Source organism: Aptenodytes patagonicus, chromosome 3 (genome assembly GCF_965638725.1).
Source record: "Aptenodytes patagonicus chromosome 3, bAptPat1.pri.cur, whole genome shotgun sequence".
Lineage (NCBI taxonomy): Eukaryota > Metazoa > Chordata > Aves > Sphenisciformes > Spheniscidae > Aptenodytes > Aptenodytes patagonicus.
Window position 1 is genome coordinate 99,543,366 of NC_134951.1, and position 12,272 is coordinate 99,555,637.

At 36.9% G+C, this 12,272-nt stretch overlaps 1 protein-coding gene across 2 annotated transcripts in view; it reads left to right on the forward strand.

The window, feature by feature from the left end:
• Positions 1 to 12,272, forward strand: part of BABAM2 (BRISC and BRCA1 A complex member 2) — a 181,664-nt gene that overhangs the window by 11,652 nt on the left and 157,740 nt on the right. For both annotated transcript variants that reach the window (XM_076334393.1, XM_076334394.1), the window contains exon 4: positions 11,060 to 11,136. In XM_076334393.1, coding sequence (XP_076190508.1) covers positions 11,060 to 11,136 — 77 coding nt within the window. The remainder of the gene's footprint in view (positions 1 to 11,059; positions 11,137 to 12,272) is intronic.

Consider the following 12,272-nt stretch of genomic DNA (forward strand, 5'->3'; position numbering starts at 1 on the left):
AAAGCATAGGAGATGATCAGAGGCTCGATCTTGACAGACCGGTATGCAAGTGTTGAAGATCTGATTCTGCCATGTTTATATTACAGCCAGCAGAAATCAATGGGAATACTTCTGTAAACTACTTCTGTGAGTCAGTGATAATAAAGGAAGCAAACCATTAATTTTTGAAAACAGAATCTGTACACTGTTTTCTAACTACGTGGTCATTCTCTTAACAGCATGGGAAATCAAAAACTACAGGCCTTTTCTTATAATGTATTGATCGCTATGTAAGCCTGCGTAAAAATTTTCAAAGGGAAGTTTCATTGTCATAAGCGTCTCTTTTGTTGGCACTTAGGTTGACATCTCTCTATTGCTGCCCTTTTAAATGCACCCTTATAAATGCTTTGAGGTGTCTTGAACCGTCAGTCATGGTGCTCTTTCTTCTGACCAATGGAGAAATGAATTTTTCTGACCGTTGGGGTAACTGTCCAGCACTGAATTTGCAGTGTAGGTTTAATACCTCAAATTCAGCTGGAAACAGAATAACCACACCAATGCAGTGCTATGCCTGAGCTATTTTAATCTGTTTCTTGATACACTTAGCTTAGACATTTACTTGGCACTGCACTGCGCAGTGTAGACATAACCTTGAAGCAACTATTGCTTCTAACTGGAAGTGAGCATCTGAAAAGAATACTTAGAGCTGTATGTATAAGTGAACAGAGTTTTGTTTGCTCTTGAAGTTGATATTTTTATTGAAGATACTGAATTCAGTCCTTGAGGTAAAGGTAAACTTCCTAAGTAATCCATAGAAAAGTAAAAGTTGATAAAAGGGAACGTATTTATTTTGTCTTTCCTGAGAGAAGGGAGTTGGCATGTCTGAGGCAAACCACTCTGCAGTGTAGGCCACAGGTTCTTTTCTTTGTAATCTGTGGTATGTGGCTGAAAGAATAAAATTAGACCACTAGGCCTGAGTATTTTTATTATTGTAAGGTAAAAGAATCCCAATGAAATTGAGTTAACTAAAGGAAATTGCAGAATTCCATTATGGAGAAGACGCAACAAAAGCCAAATAAAAAAACCTCTAAAATTATAGTTTCCTAAAAAAATCCAAATTCCTATGCATCACTGAAATATTTTTTAAACCAAAAATGTGACAGAGTACCTGTTGCTCTGTTTTGGATGGTCAGTTCTTTGTTCAATAGAAAAACTGTTTGGATTATTCTTGTTTATAGTTAGGATTATCAGTGACCTTTCAAAATGTCTCCCACTTTACATTATTTCTTTCTCTGTTTTCTACCTCCTCTTCTTCTAGAATGTTGGTTTCAACCTCTTGAGTGAAAGTTGGTTTGCAATTAGTTGTGCACTTCAGCCATGGATTTTTTTTTTTTGTTGGAGGGGAATAATACAATGTTTCATGCTCTCTGCTAAGAATTCTTCTGTAATGAGAAGTTTCTGAACTAATAGTTGACTATCTGTCCTGTTTTTCAGGCTGCCATAAATCTTAGTCATGAGCCTTAACTTAAACGCTGTAGAAGTGATATGATTTCAGGCCAACTGCAAACCATTTACAGGCAATGAATACACCTAAAAGAAAACATTTCCTGGAGATTTCGAGTGGTGTAATATCTTCCATGTGACTTTTGAAGTTTTAGTTTTAACCTGTTGCACATAGGCAAAATTCAGTTTTATTAGATAGATGCAGGAGGGAGGGGAACTTGAGGGTGTAGCTGGGGTGTTGGAAGTGGCATAAAGACAGGTCAAGGCATTTGTGGCGGGTTGGGGACGCAAAGTTATAGGAACTTTGGGTAGACTGGACTCTCTCTTCACTGGGATCAAAAGATGACGCTGCTGATAAGTAGTCTCGTCCTTGCAGGAGGTCCTGTTTGTTCTTTGCGCCTGTGAGGCTGCTAAGGGATGAGCCAGGTCTAGCTCCTGCTGTGATGCTGGGAGAAAACAGTGAATTGGATTGTGAGGGCAACAAGTATTTGCAGGGGAGAAGAGAATTTTTTTAACTGTCACCAAGAAGAGGGTACATGGAACTGCTTTCTTTAGGTATAGTTAGGTGTGACCATGGAGAGAGTGATGACTACTTTTATGCTTTATAGTGTAGCCTTGAAAATAGTATTAGCACAGTTGAGGTGGCTGTGAACTATGGGAATTAATGTGAAAACGAGAAGTTAGAGAAAGAAAAGGAGAGGTGAGAGGTTCTTGAGCCAGACTTCCTGGAGAAAATGTAACATGTAGCTATGTGGGGCTTGTTTTCTGCAGGTGCAGTTCTACGGGGTGATCTGTTGTAATTTTGTGTATGATTAGGATTTTCCTGTCTTTTTAGTCTATTGCATATCTTTACTGTTGTAATTAATCTAAAATAATGCTAGAAATAGGAGAACTACTGATATTTTTATTCGGGTGTCATCTTTTCATAGGCTTTCTGCTCTGTCTCCAGTTCTGTAGTAGTTTATATGAATATACACAATTTGAAGTTACCCTTTTGAATGTATGTGCAACTGAAAGGTGCGGAGTTATATTCAAAATGTGGTGATCCTTGCTTGGTCTGACTTCCATATCCAAAGAACCGAATTCGTGGTCGTTGTATTAACATAAATTTCTTCCGAGAGTTCATAAGAATAGGAAATCAAATAATTAGAGATCCGTGACCACAAAGCTCTCCAGATCTGCAATTAGAAGAAAACTTTAAAAGAAAATGTGAAAAGACATAGGATCACTGGGCCCCTTCTAATACTGTTTAGTTAGTTTGTTGAAGGGGGAAAATATATAAACACGGACTGTGCTTTTAGTCCTTATGGTTTTTTTTCCTGATACCAATTCATTGCATTTTCCAATAAACTAAACAGTTCTATGGTGTGAAATAAATTACTTAGAAAATAAGTTGGGAGTCTTTATGGCTACTACAGGCGGTATTGGGAGCAATGCTAAATGGCTTATTAAAACTTATGTTTATAATAGCTTAGCTTTTGTGACTTTCTGTATGAATATGCTCTTTCTGTGAACACCGAAAGGATCTGAAACTCCAGGTGGTAGATGGTAATTTCATACTTGGCAAAGAATGGTTCTGTTTTAGAGTAATCTAAAAATAAAAATGTTCCTTGTCTGATTTTTTTTCTTTCTTCAGAAATTGAATTCACATTAGTGAACAGTAGAACCTGAGAGATGATTAGGTTCTAAATCATTACAAAGTAATACATAGTCAAGTGGCACTTGTGAAAATATGAAACAGGACTTTGAATCTGACAGGAGGGAAAGGAAATTAAGTAAATCCAAAGGATGCATCTGCCACTCCCTCATACTCTTCTCTAAAACCTTGCGTATGAGTTCCAAGGATTTAGGGTACAGCTGGTCTTATAGTATAATGAAGTAGTGCCTTTTCCTTGTCTGAACGTGTGACAGAAAGGTAGTTTCTGATACTGTGAATTCACTAGTTTATTTACCAAAACATAATCTACTGGAGTGTGCATTACGAGTGTCATCCCGTTGCAATTTTCTTGTTTCTGTTCATTTTTCAATCACTCCTTCATTAAAATTTCCGTTTTCTGTTTCTGTTTTATTCTTTTGGGGAGTATTTGCACCATGTGTAGTTTTTAAAGGGAGTTACTGGCAATTACCCGTATGTGCTTACAAAGGTAATCAGTTTGATTATAAAAGATGGTTCTAAAGCATCTAAAGCATGTTTGTAAAGCATGTTTTGTTGAAAACTTTCCTTTGTCAGTTGTTAATTATTTTTCTTAATTTGTATCATAATTAGCTGCTTGAGACCCAGTAATAATGAGCTTCCACCCTAAACTGTAGGGATTTTACGGATGGAAACTTTTGAGATAGTCTGTTCTTCAGAGCTGTTTTTTCAAGTACACTTGCAAGTATATTAGATGTAGTGCTGGTTGTCAGCTCTGTCTTCATACTCCTTTTTGTGGTGGCCCTTTCCAACCCATCCTACTATTGCGACTGGAAAAGAACAGTTCTAAAATTAGCCTTCCTAGGCTAAATGAACAGTGAGTTTGTGATGCTAAAAAGAATCACAATCATGTGGGGTTTGTATGTGCTTTCATGTAATGTAGAAGTTCTCTGAGATGATTTAAAAAAAAATATATATGTGTGCTTCCTCTGTTTCCCTCTTAGGCTGGGCTGAATGTCTGCCTCCAGCAGAGGCAGCTGTACTTTGGGAGGTTGCAGGACACCTGCCACAAGATCAGGGCAGATGTGAAGGAGATTTGCAGTTCTAGAAGCAGGCCCACAGCTCTCCCCACCTGCAACATCTACTTTGGCAAACTCTCACTCTTACTAAGGAAATCTACATTTTTCTATTAAGATACAGCTGCTACATTTGTTTTACTAATGACAGTAGTCATTAGCTGCTTTTGTGTAGTGTTTCTAGTGAAAGCAGGTTGTGGCAGCTGATTTAATTTTAAATAGTTATTTGAACTTTACTTTTTAAAAAATGCAAATCTGCCTATGGGTGCAGAAGGAGAGTGAAGGGTTGTTTTCCTAGGGTATGTGTTCTGCCTAGCATCCCACTCCTTTCTAAAAGTTCCAATTAGTACGATGAAATTCATACAAGAAAACATAAATATGTACATATAGGAAAATCAGCACTTAGAGTAGATGAAGGTTTTGTTGGGAATATAGTTGACATATCTGGAGACACCTTGGAGTTTCCCAGTTGATGACTATGGATTGAAATGCTGTTGCAATTATGGAATATCATCCATACTAACAGGTTCAAAAACAACATCATCATCCGTATTGCAATACCAAAAGTAGTCTTTGTGTATAATTTAATTTTATACTAAGTTTGAAGAAACCAGCTAGGGTACAAATAAGTTTTATGAAAACAGTGGGTTTATCTATTGGAAAGTTCTTTGGAATAATTATGAATTGGTTTTCAGATTTTAATATTTTACTTAAAATATGTATGTAAGAAGCAATCACTCTAAACGTAACTGGATTTTTATTTCCCAAAAGCAGTTGTGTGTGTCTTTATTTTTCCAGTGCAAGTCCCTCTCTCTAATATGTTTAATACATATGTCTGTATAAAGAAGGGGAACTGAAGATGAAAATTGGTTGACTAGACTATATCTCCCGTTTCAAATTTTGCCTGATTGACAGAATTTTGGTTGGATCTGTTGGTTTTCAGCAGCAGCTGCTCAGTACTCTTCTTGTGTATTTGCAGGCCTCTGGGAGCCTGTAAAGCTTTGTGCACTGTTGCAGGGAGCTGCAGTATGATACAGGTTTTCACCATCAGTGTCAGCTCTCTAAAATGTGATTTTCACCGTTTTTCTGTTTCCTGATCCTTGCAAAAAAACCTGTCACCTGCTGGCCTTCCTTCCACTCTCCTCCCCTCTCCATACACTTTAGTTATTCTTAATGCCTCGGTAGATGGCTTACCCATCTGTTGTGAATTCTGCAATTAATTCTTAATTAAATGGCATGAAATATTGTGTCTTCGAGGAACACTGGAGCAGATTTCCATCTATAAAAATGGGAGGAAAGAAGAATCTAAAGGCATCAACAAAGACTGTTCTACTTGAGTTTAACATTAAGGTGTTTTTCTTAGCAAAAGCCACAATAAGAGCTTTGGGTGAAGTTTTGAGTTTGCTGCCTCTTATTAGTAATAAGGGATTTACCTGTCTTTGCCTCTGTATTGTATTTGACTCTTGCTGACAAAACCTTCAGCCTCTAAAGCCCTAACTGAATCGTGTCTAGTCATTACTAAAATAATACTAATTTTCTTCTTTAGCCTCTTGTATAGTGAAAGGAACTTGACCTCCTTTTTCCCTAACAGTATCTTTATATGACATATACAGGAGCAATTAGAAACATATAGTGGGTATATTAGAGCTAGGAAGGCTTGGGAATACAGCCAGTGGTCAGAACTTCCTTTGTGGTGTTGCTCTTTTTATTTGTGTGTGTTGTTTTTTTGCATTGTTCTCCATCAGGGTATCTCTAATGCTGTGTGAAGCTTTCTTGGCTTTTACATCAACAGCCTGGTGAACAAAACAAGTTGTCTGTTATCCAAAAAGTACTGATCCTCAATAACAGCAAGTGTAGCAGCCTAAGCATCATGAGATTAAAGAAGCTTTTGCATCTCTGCCTATTCAGGTTAGACAGTCTCAATATTAAGTCCTGAAATCATAGTGACTAAAATTCTTAGTCTAATTTTTCTTTGCTGTTGTACAGTAAAATTCACTGATGATTTGTCTTTGGATAGAAAAGGTGGTAAAGCTTCTGTATGATCTAAGAAAGACTTGAATGACTAAACACATTGCATACCTTTTTAATCAAGAAATTTGATAGTAATCAAATAAATCTGACATGAATATTGGGGCATACACCTTTACCGCCAATAAAAAAAGAAGAAATACAAAGGAGATTGTATATTTTTTCAGTAGAGCTATTGTACTTCTGTTGGCATTTCTGGATGTTTGCTATGGATTTATATGGTTCTAAGCAGCAGATTTTTAGGAGTGGAATAAAAAATGAGCCAGAAACTGGAATATTGGGATATAAAGAGGTGGGTTTGGGGGGTAGTGTTGGTGGGGTTTGTTTTTTTTTTTTTGGTTTTAATTCTTTTAACTCCTCTCCAGACTTTAAGGATTAAGGTGTGGTAAACAGTGGAGCTCTTTTTTTGTTGTGACCCCTTCAGCTGGCACAGAATTTAATTTTGGATAAGAATTCACCAGAGCCCAGATAACTTAAAACTGCTTGTCTTGGGAATACTCTCAAGTGATGGTTGTAGAAGACTAGTTGATAGGAAGACCATGTTGAAATCTAGGGCTATCACAGTCCTCCTTATCACCATGGCTTCAATCCTGTAAAATATCAAAGTGGCTCAGAAGGAAAGGGAATAATTTTTTTTTTTTTTTAGCTTCAGCAAAGCAGAAGAAGTTATAAATAGAGTCAGTTAGAAATACATTGGTATAAGAGAAAACCTTAATGTTAAGCTCAGCTAGAACTGCCTTTCTAGATGCTTTTAGAATACTCTGGGAAGAAGTATTAATTTTGCAGAAAAATACTTTCTACTATACCTATCATTATAGGCTGATATGTTTTGCTGCTGTTCCAAGCAGCAAAACTGAGTGACTTTTCTGATTTATTTATTTATTTTTATATCTCCCCCCTTCTTTTTTCTCTTGGATAATCTTTCCTGTTTCCTTTTGTGGCTGGTAAAGAATTCTGAGCACTTCTAATTGAGCATCTGGTGCTGACAGTAACTTTTTCTTCGAATAAGAACTGGTTTAGTTTATGTATGTGTTACTTCCTGTGAAAGAAACCTTTTCCCAACAGGTCACAGACAATCCCAACTGCAAGATGCATCAAACACTCAACAAAGGAATGTTCTACTTGTCTCCTACTTGGAATACTTTATAATATTTTATAAGGATGTAATGTATCTCAACTAGAGTTTCCTCTGCTGTGTTTGCTCAAGGAACTTAGCTAAAAGCTGAATACAAACTCTTCTCTTTCTCAGCAGATGTGGTTTCTTGTATATTTGATTCCATCTACCAGATTCCAACTATAGGTCTCAGCACAGCTCCTTTGAGTAGGGCAGCATGGTGTTAAGCGATACATTCAAGCATATTCCTTTGTCCCTGGAACTTGTCAAGTTGATGATTCTTCGATATTTTAGTAGGGAAACCATTGTGGGAGATCTTGTGGTATAGCATTAATCATCTTATGAAGATTAATTCATATCACTGCTCTCAGCATCAGAGCGTTAATTCTTGCTTCCATGGCTTTCCTATGTAAAATATTGACTGTTTAGATGAAGATACGCAAACCAGTGTAATATTTTTCCATGAATAAAGAGGGAGATTCATCATGAGATGGAGTCAGCTTCTGAAATTAATTTTCAACACCAGATATTACTGTTCTATCTGTCAATTCCCTGTGAAAATAGGACAACAAATAATCTTTAAAAGACCTTGTTACAAGTCATTCCTTTTCAGCGTGACTTTTGTGTGGACCATGTTAAGTAAAAGGATCCACAGATGTAAAATCTTACATTTTGGAGAGGATAGAGGCCAAGCTTCTGGGTCGGGCACATTTGTAATTATGAGCTGTTATATGTGTTAAGGAAATTCAAGCAGGAGAAGATGTCTATAGCCAGGTCATTATCTGTGGCTTTCTGTTGAAGTGAGGTCACACATAGACTGCTAGATGTACCAAAGTTTTGATTTGCCTTAGGAGTTTTGTTCTTTTACTGTTTATACTAAAAAGTAACTGCCTCCTTTCAAATGGACATATGTAAGATTTTTGCTTGGTTGCTCAGTCTATTGCGGTTATTGAAGTCTCTTGCGCAGCCTAGCCAGAGTAATTTGACAAAAAAAAAAAAAAAGACTGTGAATACTGTCACTTTCCATCACTTCTAGACCAATAAAATTAAAAACATCTCTAGTGGAGTATAATAATCTACAAAAAAATACTTAGTATTGCTTTTAGGGACATGTACCATTAAATCAGGCTTTTATTTTAGTGTTAAAGAATTATACTTTCCCTAAGTATTTCCAAATGGCCCATTGTGCTAAAAGAAAAGATTGTAGGGTATTTGCAGGATCAGAAATTTTTGTCTGTTGAAAAGCCAACAACAATGTTATTTTGATGGTATTTGAAAAATGTGCCTCAGACTGTGACCTGTGATACTTTGAAAGAAACTTCCATTAAATATTAACTGATGTTGCAGAGATATTTTGGAACTTGCAAAGGACTTTTTTGTGTTGCTTTTTTTTGTGTGCTTCCTAGAATTGGCCTTATTATGTGATGTAAGCCTTAGAAATGATTTGAAAGTAGATAATAATACTCTCATACCTATAGCTGTTAAATTCATCCACAGCCATTGTGGATGTGGATGCCCCTAAAAATGGGCACTCCTGTTTTGCTGTTCTCACCTACTAAAAAAACCACATCTTTGAAAAAATTATATTCTCTTGTTTCTGTTGCACTGGAGCTCCAATCTTTCAAACTGATTTTACTCCCAGCGATGGTGGTGATGCTTACTGTTCTTGCTAAGCCCTACCTACATGTAATTCAAAAAGAAGTAGCCCAGACCATTAAATCAAAACATTTTTCAGCTCTGGTCCTGTCGTCCAGCATGCTGCGTTCACTTTCATGTTGGCATCATTGGCAGGTTTAATAAACATCATCTGTTTTCCATTGTCAGTCTTTCAATGAAATGCAAAGTAGTATTCTACAAGAAGAAAACCCAGTCAGTGTGTTCTTCCCGGATGAGGCAAGATGAGAACTAATCTTTTCTGAAACTTGCTTTCCAGTCAGCTCTGCACACATCTGATAGTAGTTGTATCTAAATTATGTTTCTATAGATTGTTTTGCATGGTGCTCTCACAAGACATTGCAAAAACCTTTCTAAAGTGAAGATAGGACATCTGTTGCTTCCCTTTTGTTTGCAAGGATAGTTACCTAATTTCTGTAATGATACTGGAAAAAATGTGGTGTATTCTTGTTGAATCAATGTAGGCTGTTAATTGTATCTGTGTTAGATCCTAGGTGCTCACAAGTGGTTTGCTTATGTTTTCTGGTATTTTTGTGGAAACTTCATTTAAGTTAATTGATCTGTAGTTCTGTGGCTGCTTCTTTTTGAAGCTATGTGTGGGCACAAAATTGATTGTAAACGTAGCTCACTGAATAAAAACAATCTGAAGCTAGTGCACGTGGTTTCCTTAACTTGCAGGTGTAAAGAGAAAAGAGACTATAGAGCCAGCATCTGAGAGAAATGGCTCTCTGAAGCATTTTGAGTACGTTAGTGTGAATTAACCTTGCCCCGTTTGCCCTGATGCCTCTTCTGCAGTAAGACAGATAGAGCTGCAGGAGTTACCGTGTTGTATCTGATAAGGTAGGATCAGAATTTTTGTACTTTCTGGCCTACCCATCTTTTTGCTTTTGGCTGTGTGTATGGCCCAGTAAGCATGTCTTTTTTTTTTTTTTTTTTATTATATTGTCAGTGGTTTGTATTAGAGCTCTACCAGTGATCTGATATATGAGCTTAGGTAGTTTATTTTACCTTTGTCTACCTTCTTTTCACTGTTTTGTCTAGAGTTGGCCAGTCTTTAGCTTTGAGCTTTAAGTGGCTTGCAACAAGCTAGCTCTTGTGCTGGGGCTGTAAACAATTCTCAGTGATATTAGGCTGGCAAGAAGCCTTCTGGGTTATCAGGATCCCTAGGTATGGAAGGCAATGAATTGCTAAGGGCTTCCAGTATTTTTGCGACTGAGACCTGTCATATGCCACCAGCCCACAGTGGTGAGAGCTCCAGGACCATTCCTGCCAGTGAAACAATGTGTTGCTGTTTCTCCTTTTGCAGCTGAGATATTTGGTTCTTTTTTATGCAAAGATTTTTGGTATGTGACTTAAAAGGTGTGAAAAAGTTGATCATCTCTGGCCTAGACACTAAACTGTTTTTCAGTGACATTTATGTTCATAAAATGCTTGCTCATCACCGTGAGACCCAATTGCCATTGCGGTGTTCCAGATAAACAGGAGATATGAAATGGTCAGTTGTCATAGCATCAAATACCTGATTCTGAAACTCTCACTGGAGGCTTACTGTGAGACTTTTCCACAAAGAAAAAATTAAAGGTTAAAATAGGTAAAAATGACTGAATTTTGATGTATTAAAACTAAGATTCATCCCAGGTATCTGGATGGCAGGGATAGGGAGCATGTAACCATGTACCTGTGGCATAGGTAGAGAGTTGTGACCTGCAAAATTGTATACAAAGTAGAGAATTTTATGGCTTTGACTAATTGATATTATTCTAATAACTGTCTCAAACAAGGACATTTTATGTGTATATTTTCTGTGTTAAAATGGGAAGGATTGTTGGCACAGATCCTGAAGTTTCTCATGCTGTTGTGAGAATTGCTGATCAAAAGAGAATGGGCCTCCTGCATCTTTCCCACCTTTTCTTCTTTTTCAGAATCGTAAGGATGAGTATTTCTAGTATTCACATCTTTACTATGTCAGTCGTTTGTACCCTGTAGAATAACATTAGCATCTGCTACCATCTGTAACTGCTTAGCACATTCTTCTCTTATCTTCGTTTTTAGCTGTACATCCTTGACCCCTGGACCTAGCTGTGATCGGTTTAAGCTACATATCCCTTATGCTGGAGAAACACTGAAATGTAAGTTAAAAACTATTGCTATTGCATCTTGGCCTTTCTTTCAGTAACAGTGTTCTATATCATGTTAAGTTTTCCAGTGTGTCTAACTAATTTTATGAGTTTTGAGATACCTGTGTTTGTTTTTTCTTAAAGCTTCAGCTCTAAGAACACGCAACTGTAAGAGTATCTAATTTTCAAGATAAGTTTACAGCCTTCCTTGATATTACAAATTTGAAAACATGAGTCCTAAAAGCTAAAAGTCGCAAATCCCCCCCAATTTTTCTAATAAAATGTTATGACTAAGACAATCTCATGACCATTTTTAGACTCACTTATGATCTGTATATGCTTTGTGTTTGTTTCTTTCTCTTTTAGGAAGAATTCTGTATTAAGCTCTGATAAAAGAAGTCTGTCTGTTATTTTATTAGGTATCTCTAAACAGTAACTAGTATAATTGACCAGATTAGAGAAATGTGACTTTGTTTTTTCTGATTTAGTGTTGTGGTTAAATCCTCCTTACTCTTGGAGGATCTTTAGATAGCTGGCTCATTTGTCCACTCTTCAATTAGTCTGTGTTTTGGTTCAAAGGATTAGGATAAAATTTGCTTTTGTATGTTTTTAGAAGGTAAAAAATAGTTTTCTAAACACTTGAGTTGCTGATAATCTGCGTATGAAAAATGGTAAAGTTGTGTTGTTTTTTATCTCTAACAACTGAAATATGAGAGAGGATGAAGAATTTCAGATAAAGTAATGTTTAAAGCTTGGCAATTTTAGATTTAGGGCAGCACTGGTGAAACCACATCTGGAGTACTGTGTTCAGTGCTGGTCTCCCTAGTACCAGAAAGGCATGGACATACTGGAATGAATCCAGCAAAAGACCACAAAGATGACTGAGGGACTGGAGCATCTGTTGTACAAGGAAAGGCCAAGAGAGCTGGGGCTTTTTGAGAAGAGAAGGCTCAGGGCAAATGTTATCAATGTGTATAAATACCTAATGGGGGAAGTGAAGAAGATGGAGCCAGGCTCTTCTCAGTGATGGTCACTGAAGGGAAATGGTCACAAATTGAAATACAGAAAATTCCATTTAAATGTAATAAAAAAACTTTTTTCCCAGGATGGTCAAACAATAGAACGGGTTGCGCTCAGAGCTTGTGTAG